The sequence below is a fragment of the Vulpes lagopus genome, chromosome 7, assembly GCF_018345385.1.
Source record: "Vulpes lagopus strain Blue_001 chromosome 7, ASM1834538v1, whole genome shotgun sequence".
In the NCBI taxonomy this organism is placed as follows: domain Eukaryota; kingdom Metazoa; phylum Chordata; class Mammalia; order Carnivora; family Canidae; genus Vulpes; species Vulpes lagopus.
The window spans coordinates 130,827,701-130,852,814 of record NC_054830.1 but is presented as its reverse complement, the minus strand read 5'-3'; the positions used below and the strand labels follow the sequence as shown (position 1 = coordinate 130,852,814).

The 25,114-nt window shown below is 42.5% G+C and overlaps 1 protein-coding gene and 1 pseudogene across 1 annotated transcript; one reads left to right on the top strand and one right to left on the bottom strand.

The window, feature by feature from the left end:
• Positions 1-25,114, top strand: part of LOC121494814 — a 95,796-nt pseudogene that overhangs the window by 42,547 nt on the left and 28,135 nt on the right.
• Positions 7,944-23,304, bottom strand: LOC121494812 (immunity-related GTPase family M protein-like). The gene is made up of 2 exons (XM_041761767.1): positions 22,622-23,304; positions 7,944-11,740 (listed from the first exon to the last, which is right to left on the bottom strand). Exon 2 carries the CDS (start codon positions 11,717-11,719, stop codon positions 10,526-10,528), a length of 1,194 nt encoding a protein of 397 aa, XP_041617701.1. The 5' UTR covers positions 11,720-11,740; positions 22,622-23,304; the 3' UTR covers positions 7,944-10,525.

Below are 25,114 nucleotides of genomic sequence, written 5' to 3'. Positions count from 1 at the left end.
TTGACCATATACTTGTAGGTTCATTTCTGGGTTTTCTATTCTGTTTCAGTGATCAGTGTATCTATTTTTGTGCCAGTACCATCCTATTTTGATCACTACAGCTTTGATATGTAACTTTAAATCTGGAGTTGTGTTTTCTTGAGTGTAAAGCAAATGAATCTATTATTACTTTTTATTGTTCCTCATCAATTTAATCATAAAATATCTGAGCCTTTATTAACTGTGTAAGTTACTTTCCCAAGTCAGATGACTCTAGCAGATATTGAAAGGACATGTAATCATGTTTCTGCACTAATTCTAGTTTTGGATGATTTTTACTATTATATTTAATGTAATAATTGATGCATGACAAAAAAAATCACATTTTCTCCCAAGCTTTGTGACAAGACCGCTGGGTGATCTGAACTTAATGTAATCATGGCTACATCAAGTATGTAATCAGGAAATTCCTTAAATCTTAGCCTCAAAACTTCTAGCTGTAAAATTAAAAATCAGAGATATGTTTATAGCATATTAATTTAGAAACACAGAATGTAAATCCTTTTCTTCTATACTATAATCAGATGTGTCTTGACATCTGCTTTGCATGATGGTGGAATATATCTTTCAATTCACCAAAATAGGATAGATCATTAGTTGCATTAGCTTTCATCTATCTCATTGGGATCTCCAAGCGAAGCAAATTTTGGTTCAACTAACATGCCAACAAGTTATTTGTTTCTCACCACCTTGAATCTGGTCTCACCTTAGTGATTTGTGATGTTTGTGATGTTCTGGGAATTCTGGGGTTGGAGCATGAAATATTTCCACCTGGATCTCTTGCATAGTCTCTCTAGGAGCCTGCTCTGCCATGTGGGGTGTTTTGGAGAGGGCACATGTAGATGCCTCTGTAACAGTGCTGGCTGAGTAAAGCTTTCTGGTCATGCCAGCCAAGGAGCCAGACACATGAGTGCAGATATCTTGGACTCTCTATACCAGATGTTTGCAGCTGAACACCTGGTGACTGCCATTGATGCTGCATGGAGCAGCTCATCCCTGTTTGAGTTACTGATCCCAAAATTATAAGATGTAATGACCTGTTCCTAGTTTTAAGCCACCAAGTTTTGGGGTAGTTAGTTCTGTAGAAATAGATCATTTAAGTAATTGTAGATACTGAATAGGCTATAGATGGTAAGTTCATGTGAGAATTAAAGAGAACCTGCTATCCATTGCCTCCCAATGTGTAACTGGAAGAGTCCTCTTGAGATAAAGTCCTGCCTCTTGCCAGTCCTGGTGAAAGAGAAGGAAAAGAGACCCTTAGTTCCATGAACCCAAGGCCTTTGAATAAAAGATCTTTCATTAGATAAAGAACCAATGACTGTTTCTCTCCAAACACCTTTGTTGGAAGGAGGAAGGAGTGGATGAGCACTCAGAAGAATGCATGGAAATCCCACTTCATGGGCCAGAGGTATGAGGCATAGTTGTCCCATCAATGCAACATTAGTTATCAAAAGAATGCTCTGAAGGCTCAACCTGGACTTGGCAGGCCTGGAAAATGCCATTGTTTTTGAACTTTATGTTTACCTTCAGGAGGATTCCCTGATTTTCCAAGCCTTGTACAGTTTCTTTCCTTCTGATTCTCCTTTTTGTATTTTCAAGGGTTTTTTTCTTGTTCTCAGAATGTTCCTTATGTATGGCCTCTGATTTTTGTGGATATAATTTTTAACCAGCTAGTATTTACTGAATGGCTACTATGTGCCAGACAATGACTTCAGTGTGGGGATAGTGTAGTAATTTCTTATCTCTCTGACACTAATGAGAGGTTTGTTTTCCTCTTGCTCCCTCATTTACCTCTGATACCTCTTGAGTTGCAACAGCCTTGCAGTCTGTGTTGCTGCCATCACTGTTAGGGGCTTTAATCAGAGGCTGTGATCCTTGACTTCCCTTTCCTATATATACAGACAAAGCCATTCCAAATAAATAGTGATGCATGGACATGCATGTGCACGTGCACGCGCACACACACACATACACACACAGACACACACTATCCAGGGGAGAAGACAGCAAAAAGACAATGAGGGAAGCTGGGAAACAGATGAGTGAGTGGTAAGGGATTTAGTTAGTCTAAGAAAGCAAAACCCTAACATGACAATGAGGTAGCCCCATTTGTTCCTCTGTGCTTTAGTCCGTTGGAGTTACTTGAAGGCCATTCTTGGCTGAATTGTGTCCCTGCTCCCAACCCAACTCCTGTGATGAAATCCTAACCCTCAATACATTACAATGTAACTATATTTTGGGATGCCTGCGTGGCTCAGTGGTCCAGTACCTGCCTTCAACCCAGGACGTGATCCTGGGGTTCCTGGGGTTCCCCTGCAGGGAGCCTGCTTCTCCCTCTGCCTGTGTCTCTGCCTCTCTCTCGGTGTCTCTCATGACCAAATAAATAAAACATTTTAGGGCAGCTCAGGTGGCTCAGCGGTTTAGCACCGCCTTCAGCCCAGAGCCTGATCCTGGAGACCTGGGATCGAGTCCAACATCAGGCTCCCTGCACGGAGACTGCTTCTCCCTCTGCCTCTCCCTCTCTCTGTCTCTCTGTCTCTCATGAATAAATAAATAAAATCTTTGAAAAAACAAAATATTTTAAAACAAAACAGTGTAACAAAATTTGAGATAAGGTCTTCAAAGAGGCAACGAAGTTAAAATGAGATCTTTAGGATGGTCCCAAATCCAGTATGATTCCTTACAATCAGAGGAAAATTGGACACAGACAAGCAGGTACACAGGGGAAAGACCATGTGAACAGAGGGATAAGGTTGCCCTCTGCAAATCAAAGAGGCCTCAAAGAATCCAACCCTGAAAACACCTTGATCTAGGACTTCTAGCCCCAGAACTGTGAGAAAATAAACTTCTGTTGTTTAAGCTACCCAAACTGTGAGATTTTGTTATGGCAGTCTGAGCAGACAAAGCTCTTGCAACAGGAATAATACTGATGAAAGGACTAGTGCTGATGTCTGGTAATCAGGCTGAGGTGAACCCACTTGTAAGAGTGAAACTAGCTAAACCATGTCTATACAAGGACACAGGATTTTTGGAGCCAAATGAGGAAGGAGGAAAAGAATTGGGGGTGGTCTTACTGCTGCTTGTACAGAAGGGAGCGGTTGTCATCACTCCCTGTGCCCTTATAGTTGACCTTAGGAGGGAGGCTGCTCTGTTTGAAGCAGGCCTCTGGATCCACAGACTTGAAAGAAAATATCAAGTCAGTCCGTAGGTATTTGTATGTTCCAGCTGTAAAGTGTCAGGCCCTTAAGGGCAGCTGAAGCCCTTGACTGAGTCCAGCCTGCTGTCAATAGATATGTGAATCTATACCCAGGTGTACAGGGAAACTGTCTTCTTATGGTCTCAGGAGTCACAGAACAAAAAATCTTTGATGTAGGAGGAATTCTCAAATAGCTTAATCCTCCAATTCCTTATTTTATGCATAAGTAATGAAATCTGGGGTGGTGTTATGACCGGCCTGGTCAGTGAAGGACCTGAGCCAGAATCTGGTGTTAGAGGAAAGAGAGTAAGAGGCAGCTGCTTTTGGGGGTAGCCAGGAGACCTCTAGGTCCTATATTATTGGAGGATTGATCACTGTAGAGAGCAGGGAAGGAGATAGGCTTCATCTGGACTTCACATATCCCCAAAGCCAGGTCTTCCCTCATTTTGCTTTTTAATTAAATTGCTGCAATACACTTTTTCCATAATTGATATAGTTGATGCATAATGTTACACTAGTTTCAGGTGTACAACATAATGAGTTGGCAACTCTATATATTCTGCTGTGCTTATTATTAGTGTAGCTACAAGATGACACCATACACCACTACTACAATCTCATTGACCATTTTCCATACAGTGCAACTACTATTAGTCCTGAGACAATTTTAACCTGAGAGATATGTTCCTCCCCTGAACAGCAGAGTTTGCTTTGGGTAACCTCATTCTGAATGTTTTGTGTACATTTATATTGTCTACTTCTTCCCACTGGCCTCTGAGAATACTGAGGGCAGGAAACATTTCCATTGTCACCATCTTCCCTTATACAGAGGTGCTGAGGATCACAGTTACATGCTGGTTTATGAAATGAAGGCAAATGTGGTGGTCTGAAATAAAGTTCTATTCAGACCTTAGGAAGGATAGGAAACATTTCCACTCCATACCTATCTTGCAATTAGACTACCAACATTTGCTTCTGTGGGCTTCTTGAGTCATTTAGATTCCTTCTCAGATCACACACTCGTTTTCCTATCGCTGACTTCATGGGACTTAACTATATTTAAATTTGAAAATGGTACTCAATATGAGGTGATGTCATGTCTTTTGGGTAGTCAACTTTTGGATTCTCTCAAATTGGCAGGAGGCAAAAGACATAAAATGTCTTTTATGGTACATGAATCACAAACTATTTGGTCAAATCAAATGATAGCTGCCATTGTCAGGGTATTTTGCATTCACCATGCTTCCAGAGATGGCCCAGAGCCATAAACTCAGCCCTGTGGCCTCAGCACTCAGAACACACTCAGGGTCTCAGTGGGCCACTCTGGCTCTGTCACACATAGGAGCCCAACCAGTGTTGGATGGTGATGGTGAAGGAATGATGGTAGAGCCTCTGTGGGAAGTTGGGTAGAGGCAAGCCAGGTGCCTCTTGAACCCATACACCCAAGGGTGCAGCTCCCCAAGACTGGCCATGGTGCTAGCAGGCAGAGAAGGAGAGTTTTCAAGGCTTCGATGACAAAGGAATAGGGAGTTAGCTCTTTGGATCCCTCCTCAAACTTGAGTAAAAACACACATCCAATGAAATGGGGAAGGGAGGTACTGAAATGGAATAAAAACCTACTGGGAGTCAGACTGTATTCTGGAAACTGTTCCTAATTTCAGGAGGTTTGTTTGCCAGGGCTGCCACAACTAAATACCATGGACTGGGGGGGCTTACACAGCAGAAGTGGATTTTCTCACTCTTAGGGAGGCTGGAAGTTTAAGATCAAGGTTCCACTAGCTTTTTTTTTTTTTCTTACTCCTTTTTTTTTTTAATTGGAGTTCAATTTGCCAACATATATCGTAACACCCAGTGCTCATCCCGCCAAGTGCCCCCCTCAGTGCCCATCACCCAGTCACCCACCACTAGCTTTCGCCTCTCCTGAAGCCTCTCTCCTTGGCTTGTAGATGGCCACCTTCTGCTGTGTCCTCACATGGCCTTTCTATGTGTGCATCCCTGGTGTCTCTCCCTTTTCTAAGGATGCCAGTCCTATTGAATAGGGTCCCATCCATCTGAGGTCAGTTAACTTTCATTATCTCCTTAAAGAACCTCCTATAAATACAGTCACAATGGGAGTTAGGGCTTCAACATAGGAATTTGAAGAATTTGTACTTCCGAGAATAGATGTAGAGAGACAGGATATGAGGTGAAGCTTGTGGGAATATTCAGTGATATAAGAAACCTCTACTTCCTAATTTGGGAGTTGAGTTCACAGGTATTTATATCTTGCTTTATTCTGTGTGTATGTATGGGAGTAATATATATCCTACTGTAGCTAGCTGCTGAATCCATATACACTTAGAAAATGTAATAAAAGACAATGCCAAGGGTGAAGAACATTGTCAGCAGACATTATCTTTTTCAACAGACTATATTTTAGAGCAGTTTTAGGTAAACAGCAAAATCAAGCAGAAGGTTATGTACCCCTCGCCCTCACAGAAGTACAATCTCCCCACTGTCAACAACTCACACCATTGTACCATTCATGAATCAAAACTGACCCATCTTTATTTCTCTATGCCCATAGTTTACATTGAGTTCCCTCTTGGTGTTGTATATTCAATGGGATTTGACAAAAGTATAATTTATCCACCACTGATCCACCACTATCATGTCACACAAAGTGGTTTCACTGCTCCAAATGGCCTCCGTGCTTCCCCAATTTATCCCTCCCTCTCTTGAACCCTTGGGAACCATTGGTATTTTTATTGACTCTATCTAATAAAAGCTCTATTGGCTTTTTCAGAATGTTATACAGTTAGAATCATGCAGTATATAGCCTTTCCAGATTGGTTTCGCTCACTTGGTAATATGCATTTCAGTTTCCTCCATGTCTTTTCACATCAGCTGTCATTTAAGGAGCCTTCTGAATGCTTAATGGTAAGTGGAAGTCCTTCAGGTCACTAGTCCCTGGTGACACTTCTGAACCCTTAGGTGACCATCCAAGGAATGAGTATGGAATTGGCATTGGGCATGCTGGAAAGAGATAGATCTTCAGAGTTCTGAGAGAAAATAATGTTGTATCCAGAATCCTATAGTCAGTTAAACTATTTATTGATAAAGTGATCACAAAATAAAGACATTAATTGGAAATATGAAGACTCAGAAAGTTTACAACACAGAGAACTTTTTTCTCACTTTGAGAATGGATGCAATGTAAATGAACAGAGAATCCAAGAAGCACCAGCCCCACCAAAGTAATGAACAGATATGAGTGAGGCTTGTGCTTCAGGCTGGGAGAGCAACTAGTCCAAGTGAGAATGGGCATTGGATGCGTTACACAGAGCAACTTCAGCAAGAACCCCAGCCTGCTCTTCCTCAAGGAAGTGCTCAGATTCTACTGTCATTTACTCTCCCTCCCACTACAAAGCATCACTTTCCTTTTTTCCCTGCTTTTTATTCTTAAATATAGAGCTTCAAACTAGATAACTCTGTGTGGCCTGAAGCTTGATGAAATGACCTGTGAATGTTGGCAGTGGCTGCTCCTTCAGTAGAAAGCAGGGAAGGATATATCCAGGGGTCAAGGAGGGAAGGGCTGTGATTGAAGTCCTCCTTCATGCTGAGTCCATGCAGGAGTAAGTATCACAGAGGGAAGATGTTACTCACAACTGCCAGTTCTGTAAGGAGCTTCTTGTTGGTATTATCTGTTATCTGTTGTGGAACAAATACCCTCAAACTTAGTGGCTTAAAGCAAGTGTTTATTTGCTGACTGTTTCTAGGGGTCAGAAATCTAGGAGCGGTTTTAGTTGTGTGGCTCTGGATAAGGGTCTCTCCTGAGATGTTGGTAGTCAAACTATTAGCTGGGCTGGGGCTGGATGATTTACTCTCAAGATGACTTACATGGGTAGCTGTTAATGCAGGCTGCCTCTGTTCTCCTCCACATAGTCTCTATTCTTTAGGGCCTCTCTAGGGGATTAGTTTAAACTTTCTTTTTTTTATAATAAATTTATTTTTTATTGGTGTTCAATTTGCCAACATACAGAATAACACCCAGTGCTCATCCCGTCAAGTGTCCTCCTCAGTGCCCATCACACATTCACCCCCACCCCCCGCCCTCCTCCCCTTCCATCACCCCTAGTTCGTTTCCCCGAGTTAGGAGTCTTTATGTTCTGTCTCCCTTTCTGATATTTCCCACACATTTCTTCTCCCTTCCCTTATATTCCCTTTCACTATTATTTATATTCCCCAAATGAATGAGAACATACACTGTTTGTCCTTCTCCGATTGACTTACTTCACTCAGCATAATACCCTCCAGTTCCATCCACGTTGAAGCAAATGGTGGGTATTTGTCATTTCTAATGGCTGAGTAATATTCCATTGTATACATAAACCACATCTTCTTTATCCATTCATCTTTCGATGGACACCGAGGCTCCTTCCACAGTTTGGCTATTATGGACATTGCTGCTAGAAACATTGGGGTGCAGGTGTCCCGGCGTTTCACTGCATCTGTATCTTTGGGGTAAATCCCCAGGAGTGTAATTGCTGGGTGGTAGGGCAGTTCTGTTTTTAACTCTTTGAGGAACCTCCACACAGTTTTCCAGAGTGGCTGCACCAGTTCACATTCCCACCAACAGTGCAAGAGGGTTCCCTTTTCTCCGCACCCTCTCCAACATTTGTGGTTTCCTGCCTGGTTAATTTTCCCCATTCTCACTGGTGTGAGGTGGTATCTCATTGTGGTTTTGATTTGTATTTCCCTGATGGCAAGTGATTAAACTTTCTATGGTTACTGGACAGAGAGAGAGAGGGAGAGGAAGAGGGAGAAAGAAAGGGTGAGATTGGGGGATAGAGAGTAGTAACAGGGGTAAAAGAAAGTGAGTGTGTGAACAGAGAGTATTTATAAGACAGGAGCTGGAGACTTCTCATAACAAAATTTTGGAATTCTTGGACATTCCATTCTTGCTGCCATATTCCATTAGTCACTCCAGGGAAGGATTAAACAAAGCCATGAAAATAGGAGATAATGTTGGAGGCCATCTAAAACTGCCTATCACTGACCTAAGGGCAGGTCTAGGTTGTGTTTTCCATTTCTATTTGATCCCACCCCTGCTGAGATTCCCTGTGACACTGAGGAGGAAGCTTTCAGCAAAGGTTCTGATCACTTTGTCTTCTTGATTATCTCTCCTAATTTGTCTTTGACTGCTTTTCTATGTTAGCTTCTTATGTGGTAAAATACATGGTCTCAAATTCCCCAGTAGACCTCAGGCTTTCCGGTGTTTGGTGTTGACCTGGTTTTCTTCTTGGCTCAGCTATGGGAGGCTCCAGTGGGTTTGAGTTCTTCTTTACCCCCTCTCATCATGATCATCCAGGAGAAGCAGGTTAGGGTTGGGTTTACTCTAAGAACTCTGCACCTATAACCACTGTGACCTCTAAAATCCTTTGACCACTCATCTACAATTCTCTCCCTCTTACCTCATTCTCTGGTGATCTCAGGATGCAGGATAATGCTGTGTATAGGACTGTAATCTGTTTCCTGAATTTTCTAAAGGAAAACTGAACAAGGTGAATTGAAAAAGAAAGATGCAACTATGCCTTCAAGGCTTTCATGTGATTGCAGGTTTCTCCCAGCAGACTCTTCCTTTTCCACTGGATGGACAATCTGAGGACACTCACTTTCTGGTGAAGCTGTCTTTCAGTGTTATCCCTTCTTATCCATGAAAAGAAGGAATGATAATACCAAACATATATAGAATTACGTGCTTAGCACCATTCTAAGTCCTTTATGCTTTAACTCATTAAATCTTCACATTGCCTGGATGTGGATGGATATATTATCACCATATTAACTATTGGGAAACTAAGACAATGAAATGTCAGCTGACTTGCCTAAGGTCACACAGCAAGGGCATGCTGGAGCCAGGATTTGACCATAGGATTCTTAACCACTCCATTATGCCTCTTTCAGTTCACTTCCATTCAATGCTAATTTCACTCTCCATCCCAGTGAATATTTATGATAACTTCTGATAAACACTCTTTTTTGAGCAGAAGTCTGAAGATTGTCCAAAATTTTACACATTGGGCTAGTTCAGATGTCTACCAAATCCAGATTGGACTCCACACTAGGGGAAATATTCCCAGGTAAATAGAGTAAGGTGATGGTGGTGATGGGGAATGATGCAGGGAAGGACAGTTGCTCTTGTGAGGACTGAATAATTCCCACAGTGGTGAGAACCCAGTTATGATACTTCTCCACCAGGAGGTGGAGAATGAGGTTTCAAATTTTATCTGAAAAAAATGTTATAAAAAGCCATTTTTATTACTTATATGCCCAGCAAGGAGAAAAATCTAGATCTAGGGTCTGGAATGGTTTCCAATTAGGAGAATTTTCATAGAGTCTATATAGTTTCGGTTAACTGTATAAATAGTGAGATCATAGACCATGGGTTAGTTCCCTCAAAACTGATGGTCAGATTTAGTTTCCTTTGACAACATTGGGGGTAACTTTGGCAAATAACACAACATAACAGATAACCTTAAGTGAAAAAGCATTTCTCCTTAGCAAACATAATTTAACAGGTACTACTTCCTATGACAAGCCTACTATCAGCATGTGTAAGTGAAGAGCATGAGACCTCTCAGAGGTGTGAGGGTCAGTGTTTGGTATTTACAATAGTCAGGTTTACTTTTCCACTCAACAATTTTACCATGCCAGTAATAGCGACCCTTCAGTCTATCTCCTGTATCCTTTTTTGGATAAAGTGATATGGGCATCTACTGAGGGGAGGTATAAGGGCAGAGCTTTAGAGAATACCAGACTGGCCTTGGATCCTGGCACCATTACACAATACTTTTCAGAGAACAGCTAAACAGATACTCTCCATCATGTTTCCCTAAAGGGAATATCCCAAAGGATGTTCTGTCCTCTGCCTCTAGGTGTGCCTCTATAAGTCCATGGACCGAGAGGTGAGAAGTGAAGGAACAGGGGCAAACCAAGAGGCCTGGGAAAAATGATCCTAACATTAAGTGCTATGGGGATGTCAGAATGAGACTGTATGTCACACTGTGCAATTTGTTTCCACCTTTGGATCCCAGCTCATTTAATAAATGATAAGAAGTAGGGCTATTTGAAAGTTTGTTGAGATATGGGTTCAAAATGATCTAGTCAGCTCATTTACATTAAAGAACTAAGAACTGATAAAAGTGGAAGTAACTGAGCTTGACTGAGAATTCAGAAAGGGTACAGTGTGAGGAGAGGACCTCAGATGTCCTGACTTTCTCCAAGAAGGATCTTCTGAGACCTCACTGTTTAGATGATGGCATCTGCCAGAATTTTCTTCAGTATGGTCTTGGTGTCCTCGGCAACTATTTCAAGGAGGTGTCCCTGACTCCACCATTTAAGGTAGTGGATACCAGTGGTACCTAAGATTGGGATGTAGCTCAGAACTGAATATAAGTAAGAGGCTGCATTACAATTCATCCATGATAATGCCCAGTCCCAGGCTAGGGCAGTGTGCAGATCCTGAGACTTCATGATGGCCTTGTACTCCTCCCTGGGTTTTCCCATACTTTGGGCCACCTCCTGGAGAGAGTCATCATCCACACCAAAAAGCCTGTGGTAGGCATTCAAAAACTCCCCAAGATCATTTGCATTCTGTATGCCAAGGATCTCCTGGAAAGACTCTGAGCCTATTTGCCCTTGCAAAGTGGTCACTTTGCCATTAATGACCTTTTCACAGGTGTGAGTTAGGTTCTCTAGGTGATCACGGTACCCAATGTTAGATATGTCTCTGTGCAAGCTTTTCCTGAGCTCTGGGAAGTCATGCAAGAAGGGGTTGAAGCTGGAGACCAGGAATATGATGGGTTCACACACTCCCTCCTTGTGGAGAGTTTCCCTGATATTCTCCCGGATATTCTGCAGGAGTTGTTCTTCTGAAAGGACACGTGTACTGAGGTCTCTGTCCAACTTGGTCCAGACGATGTAAAACCTCTTTCCTTGTCCCTGGATGATTTTGACAAGCTTCACGAGATTCATGCTGAACTGTTCGGATGCAATGATGATGAAGAGGTCATACTTGCTAAACTGCATTTCCTCCAGATAGGTCTCTAGGCTTTGGGTGGCAGCACCTGTGCCAGGCAGGTCCCACAGCTCCACATTGGGGATGTCAGAGAAAGAGTAGCAAGTGGGAATCTGTGTGGTTCTCACCACCCCTGTGGGAGCTGAGTCCTCTTCATTGTGCCCAATTTTCCGCAATGCATTGATGAATGTGGACATGCCATTGCCAGAGTCCCCAGTCACTGCAATGCTTACTGGGACACTGGATGCTGTCTCCAGGGTCTCCCTGACCACAGAGACCATGTCCAGCAACTTCCCTTCTCCCAAGGCTTTTTCTATATTCATGGCACCCGATTCAGATAAGATGCTCCCACCCTTATGGTATGGCACAGTAGAAGTGAAGGATGTAGGTGATGGAGTGTGAAGGGACTGGGTGGGCTGTGCCATGTATCTGATGAGTGCAGTAACCTGCAGAAATAGGAAAAACAGGGGAGTTAGGAGGGCTAGGCATATAGGGTGAGAGAGGAATCATCAGATTTTGTATCCCAAATGGACGGTAACAGTTCCATATTTAACTCATTGTAAAGACCTTCAGATGAGAAACAGCAAGGCTCTGCAAAAGTGTTTGATAGTGTCTCAAAAATCTAAACATATTATTCAGCCATAGAAAACAAATCCTATCATTTGTGACAACATGGTCTTTGAAAGCATCATACTAAGTAAAATAAATCAGACAGAGATATATGCTGAATGATCTAACTGATGTGTGGAATCTAAAAGTAAAATAAAATAAAATAAAATAAATTCATAGAAAAAGAGATCAGACTTGGGGAGAGGTGGAGGAAGTGAGTGAGAGAAGGGGAGATAGGAGGAAGTGTCCAAAAGGTACAAGATTTCAGTTTTAAGAAAAGTAAGTACCAGGGATGTAATTTACCACCTGATGACTACAGATAACACCACAGGATAATTTATAGGAAGGTTGTTAAGGGAATAAACCCTAAGAGTTCTCATTACAAGGAAAACTTCTTCTCTTTTTTTCTTTCTTTCTTTTTTTTTTTTTTTGTATTTTTATGAGATGATAGATGTTAGGTGAACCTGCTGTAGTAATCATTTCACAATATATGTAAATAAAATCAACATGATGTATGCCTTAAACTTACAGAGAGATGTATGTCAATAATATTCCCATAGAACTGATAAAATAGTTTAAATAGAGTCACCAAATGATGCAGCAATTCCACTGCTAGATATATACTCAAGAGCAGTGACAACATACATCTATGAAAAACCTGCATGCAAATATTCATAGCAATATTATTCATAATAGCCCTCAGGTGGAAATAGCACAGCTGTCCACCCACTGTTCAATGGATCAACAAAAGTGGTCTATCCATACAAGAGAACAGCATTTGGAAAAAGAAAAACGAAAGAAAGATGAAGTAGTGATACCTGCCACAACATGGATGAACCCAGAAACATTATAAGCTCAGTGAAAACAGACAGCCCATTGCATCATGTATTATATGATTCTATTAATGTGAAATGTCTAGAAAAGGCAAATCCATAGACATAGAAAATATATTGGGGATTTCCTAGATACATAGGACATTGATTTGAGAGGCAGCAGTCAAGAAATGCAGGATATATTTTGGATAATGAAAACTTCTGAATTTGATTATGATGGCATTATAAGTTTGTGAATATATTGAAAGCTATGAAAAACTTTAAAGGCCCAAATTGAAGAATGTGTAAATTATATCCCCATATTAGGAGATTCGTACATGTTAGCGACTCAGAAGAGGAATGCCATGCAGCTGTGGTGCCAGTAGGTAGCACCAAAGCAGGTTACAGATGTGAGTGGCCTTGCACAGAAGAGCATTATGAGGGTCTCTGTGTCAGGAGTCAGGCAGGTGCAAGTACTCCTCTGCTCCAACTGAATGAGTAGGATGTCCCACTGGGGAGTCAGCAGGGCATTAAGTAAGCTTGTGACAATACTAAATATCCTTCAATCCTGGGGACCCACACATCCTCATTGCATATGTCTTCAGAGTCAAGGAGAATTTAATTACTTTTGGTAACAGTGAAAAGTACATCTTCTTTCCTCTCAAGATGCCTGGGTGAACATCTGTCTTTGGCTCAGGACTTGACCCCCCCGGACTGGAGATCAAGTCCTGCACTGGGCTCCCCGTGGGGAGCCTGCTTCTCCCTCTGCCTCTCTCCTGTGTCTCTCATGAATGAATGAATGAATGAATGAATGAATAAATAAATAACTTTTTTATGGTGAAAAAATTTATATTTAGATTTATAGCTGGCTGGACTCAGTTTAGATGATCCCAATTTTGTTGGCAACATCCAAAGCATCATAGTCAGGAGCCAGTAGAACATATGCTTTCTTCTCTCCATCAGGCCTGATCAAGGTGTTGCCCTTGGCCACATCAATGTCATAGAGCTTCTTCACAGCCTGTTTGATCTGGTGCTTGTTGGCCTAGACATCCACAATGAACACAAGTGTGTTGCTGTCTTCTATTTTCTTCATGGCTGACTCAGTAGTTAGGGGGAACTTGATGATGGCATAGTGATCAAGCATATTTCTCCTGGGGGCACTCTTTCGAGGATATTTGGTCTGTCTTCGGAGATGCAGGGTCTTGGGTCTTCGGAATGTAGGTGACGTGCGGATCTTCTTTTTTTTTGTGACTGTGCACACCTTTCAGCACCGCTTTCTTAGCTTTCAAAGCCTTTGCTTTGGCTTCAGCTTTGGGAGGGGCAGGGGCTTCCTTCTTCGCCTTCGTTGCCATCTTTGTTAAGGAATCTAAATAAATAACTTTTAAAAAAAGAATACCAAACCCTGAAACTGACCCTCAACTCTATGGTCAACTAATCTTGGACAGAATAGGAAAGTATATCCATTGGAAAAAAGACAGTTTCTTCAATAAATGGTGTTGGGAAAATTGGACAGCCATGTGCAGAAGAATGAAACTAGACTATTCTCTTACACCATACACAAAGATCAACTCAAAATGGATGAAAGATCTAAATGTGAGACAAGAATGCATCAAAATCCTAGAGGAGAACACAGGCAGTAACCTCTTTCAACTCAGTCACAGCAACTTCTGGCTAACCACATCTCCAAAGGCAAGAGAAACCAGAGCAAAAATGAACGATTGAGACTTAATCAAGATAAAATGCTTCTACACAGCAAAGGGAACAGTTAACAAAACTAACAGGCAACAACCTACAAAATGGGAGAAAATATTTGCAAATGACATATCAGATAAAGAACTAGTAACCAAGATCTATAAAGAACTTGGCTATAACTCATCTATTTGCTGTCTACAAGAGACTCATTTTAGACAGAAGGACACCTACAGCCTTAAAAAAAAGGTTTCCTCAAAAGAAAGCAGGGGTAGCCATCCTTATATCAGATAAACTAAAATTTACCCCAAAGACTGTACTGAGAGATGAAGAGGGACACTATATCATACTTAAAGGATCTATCCAACAAGAGGACTTAACAATCCTCAATATATATGCCCTGAATGTGGGAGCTGCCAAATATATCAATCAATTAATAACTAAAACTAAGATATACTTAGATAATAATACACTTTTACTTGGTGACTTCAATCTACCACTTTCTACACTCGATAGGTCTTCTAAACACAACATCTCCAAAGAAACGAGAGCTTTAAATGATACACTGGACCAGATGGATTTCACAGATATCTACAGAACTTTACATCCAAACTCAACTGAATACACATTCTTCTCAAGTGCACATGGAACTTTCTCCAGAATAGACCACATACTGGGTCACAAATTGGGTCTGAACCGATACTAAAAGATTGGGATTGTCCCCTACATATTCTCAGACCATAATGCCTTGAAATTAGAACTAAATCACAACAAGAAGTTTGGAAGGACCTCAAACATGTGGAGGTTAAGGACCATCCTGCTAAAAGATGAAAGGGTCAACCAGGAAATTAGAGAAGAATTTAAAAGATTCATGGAAACTAATGAGAATGAAGATACAACCGTTCAAAATCTTTGGGATGCAGCAAAAGCAGTCCTGAGGGGTAAATACATTGCAATACAAGCATCCCTTCAAAAACTGGAAAGAACTCAAATACAAAAGTTAACCTTACACATAAAGGAGCTAGAGAAAAAACAACAGATAGATCCTACACCCAGCAGAAGAAGAGAGTTAATAAAGATTCTAGCAGAACTCAACGAAATCGAGACCAGAAGAACTGTGGAACAGATCAACAAAACCAGGAGTTCGATCTTTGAAAGAATTAATAAGATAGATAAACCATTAGCCAGCCTTATGAAAAAGAAGAGAGAGAAGACTCAAATTAATAAAATCATGAATGAGAAAGGAGAGATCACTACCAACACCAAGGAAATACAAATGATTTTAAAAACATATTATGAACAGCTATACGCCAATAAATTAGGCAATCTAGAAGAAATGGATGTATATCTGGAAAGCCACAAACTAACAAAACTGGAGCAGGAAGAAATAGAAAACCTGAACAGGCCAATAACCGGGGAGGAAATTGAAGCCGTCATCAAAAACCTCCCAAGACACAAAAGTCCAGGGCCAGATGCCTTCCCAGGGGAATTCTATCAAACGTTTAAAGAAGAAACCATACCTATTCTACTAAAACTGTTTGGAAAGATAGAAAGAGATGGAGTACTTCCAAATTCGTTCTATGAGGCCAGCATCACCTTAATTCCAAAACCAGACAAAGACCCCACCAAAAAGGAGAATTACAGACCAATATCCCTGATGAACATGGATGCAAAAATTCTCAACAAGATACTAGCCAATAGGATCCAACAGTATTTTTACAAGACTATTCACCATGAGCAAGTAGGATTTATCCCCAGGATGCAAGGCTGGTTCAACACTCATAAAGCAATCAAGTGACAAATCATATCAACAAGAAAAAAACCAAGAACCATATGATCTTTTCATTAGATGCAGAGAAAGCATTTGACAAAATACAGCATCCATTCCTGATCAAAACTCTTCAGAGTGTAGGGATAGAGGGAACATTCCTCAACATCTTAAAAGCCATCTACGAAAAGCCCACAGCAAATATCATTCTCAATGGGGAAGCACTGGGAGCCTTTCCCCTAAGATCAGGAACAAGACAGGGATGTCCACTCTCGCCACTGCTATTCAACATAGTACTGGAAGTCCTCGCCTCAGCAATCAGACAACAAAAAGACATTAAAGGCATTCAAATTGGCAAAGAAGAAGTCAAACTCTCCCTCTTCGCCGATGACATGATACTCTACGAAAAAAACACAAAAGCCTCCACCCCAAGATTGCTAGAACTCAGACAGCAATTTGGCAGCGTGGCACGATACAAAATGAATGCCCAGAAATCAGTGGCATTTCTATACACTAACAATGAGACTGAAGAAAGAGAAATTAAGGAGTCAATCCCATTTACAATTGCACTCAGAAGCATAAGATACCTAGGAATGAACCTAACCAAAGAGGTAAAGGATCTATACCCTAAAAACTATAGAACACTTCTGAAAGAAATTGAGGAAGACACAAAGAGATGGAAAAATATTCCATGCTCATGGATTGGCAGAATTAATATTGTAAAAATGTCAATGTTACCCAGGGCAATTTACACGTTTAATGCAATCCCTATCAAAATACCATGGACTTTCTTCACAGAATTGGAACAAATTATTTTAAGATTTGTGTGGAATCAGAAAAGACCCCGACTAGCCAGAGGAACTTTAAAAAAGAAAACCATATCTGGGGGCATCACAATGCCAGATTTCAGGTTGTACTACAAAGCTGTGGTCATCAAGACAGTGTGGTATTGGCACAAAAACAGACACATAGATCAACGGAACAGAATAGAGAACCCAGAAGTGGACCCTCAACTTTATGGTCAACTAATATTCGATATAGGAGGAAAGACCATCCATTGGAAGAAAGTCTCTTTAATAAATGGTGCTGGGAAAATTGGACATCCACATGCAGAAGAATGAAACTGGACCACTCTCTTTCACCATACACAAAGATAAACTCACAAGATTCCATCAAAATCCTAGAGGAGAACACAGGCAACACCCTTTTTGAACTTGGCCACAGTAACTTCTTGCAAGATACATCCACGAAGGCAAAAGAAACAAAAGCAAAAATGAACTATTGGGACTTCATCAAGATAAGAAGCTTTTGCACAGCAAAGGATACAGTCAACAAAACTCAAAGACAACCTACAGAATGGGAGAAGATATTTGCAAATGACGTATAAGACATGAAGAGAAATCTCACAGAGGAAGACATAGACATGGACAACATGCACATGAGAAAATGCTCTGCATCACTTGTCATCAGGGAAATACAAATCAAAACCACAATGAGATACCACCTCACACCAGTGAGAATGGGGAAAATTAACCAGGCAGGAAACAACAAATGTTGGAGAGGATGCGGAGAAAAGGGAACCCTCTTACACTGTTGGTGGGAATGTGAACTGGTGCAGCCACTCTGGAAAACTGTGTGGAGGTTCCTCAAAGAGTTAAAAATAGACCTGCCCTACGACCCAGCAATTGCACTGCTGGGGATTTACCCCAAAGATACAGATGCAGCGAAACGCTGGGACTGCTGCACCCCGATGTTTCTAGCAGCAATGTCCACAATAGCCAAACTGTGGAAGGAGCCTCGGTGTCCATCGAAAGATGAATGGATAAAGAAGATGTGGTCTATGTATACAATGGAATATTACTCAGCCATTAGAAATGACAAATACTCAACATTTGCTTCAACGTGGATGGAACTGGAGGGTATTTTGCTGAGTGAAATAAGTCAATCAGAGAAGGACAAACATATGTTCTCATTCATTTGGGGAATATGAATAGAAGGGAAGGGAGAAGAAATGTGTGGGAAATATCAGAAAGGGAGGCAGAACATAAAGACTCCTAACTCTGGGAAGCAAACTGGGGGTGGTGGATGGGAGGAGGGCGGGGGGTGGGGGTGAGTGGGCGGCAGGCAGTGAGGGGGGCACTTGACCTGGTGAGCACTGGGTGTTGTTCTGTATGTTGGTATATTGAACACCAATAAAAATAAATTTATAAGGAAAAAAAAGAACTTGGCAAACTCAACAGTGAAAGAACAAGTAATCCAGTTGACAAATGGGCAGACGACATGAACAGACATTTCTCCAAAGAAGACATACCAATGCCAACAGACAGAAAAAAATGCTCAGCATCACTGAGTATCAGGGAATTATAAATTAAAACCACAATGAGATACCGCCTCACATTTGTCAGAATAGCTAAAATGAACAAAACAGGAAACAACAAATGGTGAGGATGTGCCTAAAGGGGGACCCTCTTGTATTGTTGGTGGGAATGCAAGCTGGTACACCCTCGATGGATAACAGTATGGCGATTCCTCAAAAAGTTAAAAATAGAGCTACCCTAAAACCCAGCCATTGCATTACTGGTTACTTATCTGAAAGATACAGATGTATCTTGCACCACAATGTTTATAGCAGCAATGCCCACAATTGCCAAAATATGGAAAGAGCACAGATGTCCATGGACAGATGAATGGATAAAGAAGATGATATGCACACACACACACACACACACACACACACACAGTGGACTACTATTCAGTCATCAAAAAATGAAATCTTGCCATTTGCAATGACGTGGATGGAACTAGAGTGTATTATGCTGAGTAAAATAAGTCAATCAGAGAAATACAATTGTCCTATGATCTCACTCATATGTGGAATTTAAGAAACAAAAGAAAGGATCATAGAAGAAGGGAGGGAAAAAATAAAACAAGATGTAATCAGAGAGGGAGACCCACCAAGACTTTTAGCCATAAAAAACAAACTAAGGGTTGCTGGAGGGAAGAGGGGTAAGGGGATGGAGTTACTGGGTGATGAGCATTAAGAGGGGCATGTAATGAGCACTAGGTGTTATTAAAAGACTGATAAATCACTGAACTCTACCTCTGAAACTAATAATACACTATATGTTAATTAATTGAATTTGAATAAAATAGAGTAAATAAGATAAAAAAGAGAGGGAGGCAAACCATAAGAGTATTAACTATAGGGAACAAACTAAAGGTTGCTGGAGGGAGGGGAGTGGAGGGATGGGCTAAATCTTTGATGGGCATTAAGGAGGGCACTTGTTTGGATGAGCACTGGGTATTATATGCAAGTGGTGAATTACAAAATCCTATCCCTGTAATTAATAATACATTATGTATAGGGCAGGATGGTCCTAGTTAATGTTGAATCTCCAGCCTTGGGCTGAGGGTTGGCTGGATGCTGAGTGCTTCTCCTGGGGATGTGTGTCCACTTATTGCTATCAACTGCTATCAACTGCCATTTACCCCTACCTCAATACACCCTTCCTAATTTGGGAAGAGAATGAAAATCACAGTCCTCTGTCACCTCCCATCCTCACTACACGTTAAGGGAAACTTACTGCCTCACAAGTATGAGGAAAAGTCCTACAAAATGTCCCCAATTTTCAGAAACTGCTGCAAGGAACTTGAACCCCGCCCCCTCCTTGGGAGACAGATCCCTAATGAAATGATAAGGAGATGCTGGGAGTTCAGAGGGAGGAAAGCTGATGGATTATGATGTGATCACCTTCTCATCTGCTTGGAGACCAGAATCCCTTGAGGTCTGTGCCCATAAAGTCTTCAAGGCTCCCCAGCGGCCCCTGGACAAACTTGAAATGCAATAGGTTGGTGAGGGTGATGTCTACTCCTGCAGGAGTGGAGGCACCCTGACCTGGCTGAGGGAGTGAACAACATGGTGGTGGGGGCAGAACATGCATGGACAAAGCTGGCTAAAAGCTAGAAAGATAGGGCCTTGGCCTGGGACAGGCTGGAGGAACATTCTGGAATAAGAATACCTAAGAGTAGCCCTCCCTTGCCCTTATGCTCAAAGCCTACTTTAAGACCTCTCTTGACCTTTCCCAACAATAGCCCAAGTTTATGGAGTACATAGAGGTTCCAGGAGGCCTCAACTGCCATCATGGCTCCAGGGAGACAATCTTCTGGATGAATCCCAGGCTCACTGAGTTGATTGTGTGAAGGGCTTTCTTCTGCCCCTGAGCATACTTTGGATTCTGGTTGCCTGTAAGTTTGCCCCTAGTATAGGATAGAGAAAGCTGGATGTACTAATTGGCAGGCCAGTGAGGCCTAGGAGATCCAGAACATAGGAACTGGGCTAGAGCCCTTCAATCCTTTCCCTGGTTTGTTTAAATCCCATCTCAACCTCCACATGTATCCATTTCACCTTGACTTCTTGTGTATTAGATTGATTGAAAAAAAACCCTGTCTTTTCAAAAGGTTAAAGTCCCAGAAAGTATTTTGTTATCCCATGTTAGATGCTTGGTATCTTAAAAATATACATATAGGTCTTGGCACTTACAGTAAATTATTCCCTAGGCTCTGCCTGGTGCCCTTAGTGGCCAACAGATATGGGACACATTTCTGTTAGATGAATGAAGCACAATGTACCATTGCATATCTCCCACTTACTGGCTGATGGATGAATTAACTTTGTTTCCTAAAGCTGTCATCTGAAATGTTGTACCCAGCTCTGCCACATCCCTTTGGAAAACAAGCAGGGTCTGGGGAAGAGTATGACCCCCCTCACCCCAAAGTAGGCATGGGAAATGAGCATAAACCTACACTTTTCCAGACCATTTCTGTGACCATATCCGACCCAACCATGGACTTTCACATGTCTGCTCACCTGAGCACCTGTGCTGGACTCTATTGTAGGGGTGACTGAGGCCCCACAGCACTAGCCACAGCTCCCTGTCCCCCCACTACTTGCTCATCTGGTTCATGCCCTGCACCTCATGCTAGACAACCCTGAACGTGGGACCCTGTCAGGATCCTTTTAGGCAGTACTATGCCCAGGCGAGGACAAGGGTAACTCCATGAGACCATGCAGGTCTTCCAGGAATGGTCAGTGTGCAAGTGTTGGGGTGTGCGAGAGCCTCTAGGGCATTGAGGATAACCCAGAAGTTGAGGAGAGACCATCAGAAATCAGCCTGGGATGTAAGTGGCTCACAGGCTCACTTTTTTGCAGATCATACTCATGTTATACCTCTGATCTCCCCTCTCTGAACAGAGTTTGAAGGTCTCTGAATAAAGGAACATAGGCCTTTATGGAGGGAACCCAGGGAGCAGGTTCAACAAGAAAAGACAGTTGTGCTTGCAAGGAGAACCAGATCCTGTGAGCAGATATTTCAAACTCTTCCGAATGAGACCAGCAGTGAGAGATGCATTTCACATAGGAACTAAGTATCAACTTAGTACACATGCATACACATGAAGAAATATTTTACCAACAATTTGCCTACACTCCATTTTGATCTACTGTATCTATTCCAAATGGATCACTTTTTTGAACTCTTATTATAATGCAGCAAATGGATTTCATGATTTAAGAAGCAGAATGAAAAGCACTCATTAGTGGAATTCCCACACAGGGTCCTATGATAGTTCATGCCATGCCCAATTATGTTGAGCCATGAAGTGGGGATCAGCCATGGCCCAGACTAGAAGTCTGAGATATCAGGAATTTTTGTGAGTTTGAACCCAATGTGAAACCCCATATTTCACCCCCCACTCCCAGTTTATCATCATAGGGAAAGGATGAGGAAAAAAAAAATCTACATACTGATTTATTCTAGGAAAGTATAATAGACATCTGCATCACCAATGGGCATGAAGTATAGAAGGACCTGGTCTGGGAAGAGAGTATTCAAGAGTCCACTTCACTGACTTCATCTGTGAAGAATGGAGCTTGTGTCCAGCAACAGGGACAGTTTCTCCAATGCAGATATACATGTGTATTGTTACACATTGCCTAAGGTCTGTTAGGTACTTTGTCCCTGAAAATCCACCCCTAGTCCCTAATCTACAGGGAGGTCCAGGTGGTGCTCCAGATAGACTCTCCCAATCCCAGATTAGCACAGAATTTGCCATTGTCCTATGTTCTACTTAGACTCCAAGAGGATATGAATGGCAAATCCTACTCTCCTTTTCCAAACCTGGTCCCATCAAAGACCCCCACTGCCATGAACAAGGAGATGAAAGGCCCATTGCTTCCACACCGGAAGGTAGAATTGGTTTGGAGCAAACAAAGAGTAGGGGTGCTGAATTTTGTCCCTGAAGAATGTCAGAGAGGGGCCCTGCTGTGAATACCACTAAATTGGGTAAGCCAGTCCCCGAGCTCCCCTGCCCTGGTTTCAGGCTCCATCCTTCATGTCTTCACTGCAGCAGAGTTATTAGCCAGGTTGGGTTATAGGAGCTCTCTCACTTACCTGCTCCAGGAAGCACAGGGTGACCGTGATCAGGCAGATGTCAGTGGTCCTCCTGGCAAGTTTCCCCTCCCTGGGGAAGAGTCCAGCCTTCAGTCAGAGACAGTTCCCTCTGAGATTCTCCAAAACTGGTTCCAGGCCCAGATTGTTCCAGAAGGAAGGAAGGGAGTTGTGCTGCGTGGGGTTGGCCTAGGAAGAGCCTAGACAGGAGGGAGAAGAGGAACTGGGAAGGAGAAGGCAATCTTACAGTGTTTTCTGCTTTAGTCCCTTCCTGCTCAGAACTGTGCAATTTCTGAATAAAGCCAGTGGCAGGATCCCAGCCCCAGCACGAAGGACCACAGAGAGGGCTACTTTCAGTTTCTATTCCTGGAAAAGACTCCAGTTCTCAAAATAGGCCTGAACCGGTTTCAGTTTCTTCATTCTAGTGAGTGGGGTGCTGCAGTATTTGCCTGTGACTTATGCAGGGCTATTTGAGTACCTTCAGCCCAGAGGCCCAGGGGAGGGTGGGAATGCTCTGAGACCAGCCGCCTCACACCTGATAATCTTACTTGGAGGCCAGTGCCCTGACCAGTGAGGAGTCCACATTCAGCCCCCTTGAGGCTGGCCCCTCAGATGGGTGCAGACATTGCCTGCAAAGCTGCTCCTTGGGTTGCCCAAGTGCCCAGTTCAAGGGCTAACTCACTTCTGCCCACAGAGATCAGACTGAAGAAGTTACATTCATGGTAGAGTTCTCTTCCTGACCCCAGCTGTGACCTTCCCTGGAGTTAATGCACCTGCCCCAACCAGGTGAGGGTCTGAACTCAACACAGCTCCCTACTGACTTGGTGACTCTAACAGCTGCTTAAACTCTCAGTGATTATGTTGTCCTCATTCTCATGTGGGAGCAGCAGTGATAGCTCCCCAGGGTGTCTGTGTTCAGGAGAGGGGCCCAAGGGAGGGGACTATGTGACTGTGACAGGGTGAAAAAGAAGATCTGTTTTACAAAGTTTCTGCCAAGATTGTAAATGTCCATAACAAGTTAACAATGTCTCTTCTCATAACAATGTCTCTTCTTGGCTAAGAAATTGTTAATACATCATTGCCATCCTGGATTCCCATCCTGGGTCAGGAAAGCACAGCTGACAGGTTGAGGAGAGGGAAGGCAAGGATTATTTTAGTGAGTCTGTTTCAAGGGACATGCCCAACAATGAGGGCTGCACATGGTCTTCCTGGGTAGGGTGAAGAGAAAGAGGTGGAGCTGCCCTTATATTTCTGACATCACAGAGGATGTAGAAGCCTAGAAGGTCTGGACTATGCCTGCTCCATCACCCCAATGGAGACATCAGCATGAGCCTTCATTGGACACTCCTACCTGAGGGACATTCAGCTGGATTGCAAATGTCCTGAGTGAGTCCTTTCCTATTCTTGTAGTTCCCCTACGCCATGCTCCTCCATGTAATGGAGGCAGTAGGAGGAAGAAAGAGGAGAGACATCTACTTTTTTCCTGTCCCTACTGCAGGTGTCTCACTCAGTTGGAAGAGAGGCTGCACCAGGGCAGGGGAGATTTCCATTGTACAAGTGTCTGGAGGTTGTATGTTACACTGACTGCATTTGTACTTATCTGAGTGGGACTAGGAGACAAGGGATTTCCTAAGCCATTCATACCCAAGAAGAATTGATCTCCCTTTTCTCTAAACAGAGAAAACATAACAATATTCTTATAAATCATATTTTCTGATTTCCTAGTGTTGACTTAGGAGCAGCAAGTCTGACTCTGGACCCTGAGGCTCCAGCCCACTGGGTTCTGAGGACACTGCAGACCAGAGCCAACCAAACAGCACCAGACACAGAGTGATTCTTACACACCGCTGGGGAGCAGCCCAACCCTGGAGAGACCCCGAGTGGGAGCTTTCTGTCACCCACTACAAAGGCCCCATCACTTCCAGGGTACCTGAGTCTCAGAGGTATTTCCTACCTTATTACTGAGAGCTGTAATTGTGTGTGTGTGTGTGTGTGTGTATGTGTGTGTGCTCCTCTGCATCCACAGCTAGGTGTCAAGTTCATGCGTGAGCTTGCATCTTTGCCTTGTTTCTACCTGGAATTTCAGGCTCTTGTCCTCTGCTTCCTCTCTGAATGATTTCTCAGTCTTTCTCCCATCATAGCAGTGATTGTCTCTGTATGTCAGACAGACTATTTCTCTGATGTCTCCAAAATATGGCATGAGGGAGAGATTCAGGACCAACTCCACACAGAAGAATAATGCAACGATAATCTGAAAGAGATTTTTCTCTTTATTTATCTCTGAGATGTTTCTCTAGTTTAAATCTTTTACTTACTTGTGTAATACAATGACCACTTACACACTGAACAATCATCCCAGAAATAGAACATCTCTAACAACATATGCCTCCCTCTGTGTTCCTATTCACTCCAGTTCTGTCCACAGCCCCTGGGTAACAATTTCATGCTGTACATGTTTATGATTCCTTTCTTTTATTTGTGATGTTATCACTTACA

Excerpts from the sequence above, each read along its gene's own strand:
- LOC121494812 (XM_041761767.1), bottom strand. The coding sequence starts at position 11,719 with ATGGCACAGCCCACCCAGTCCCTTCACACTCCATCACCTACATCCTTC.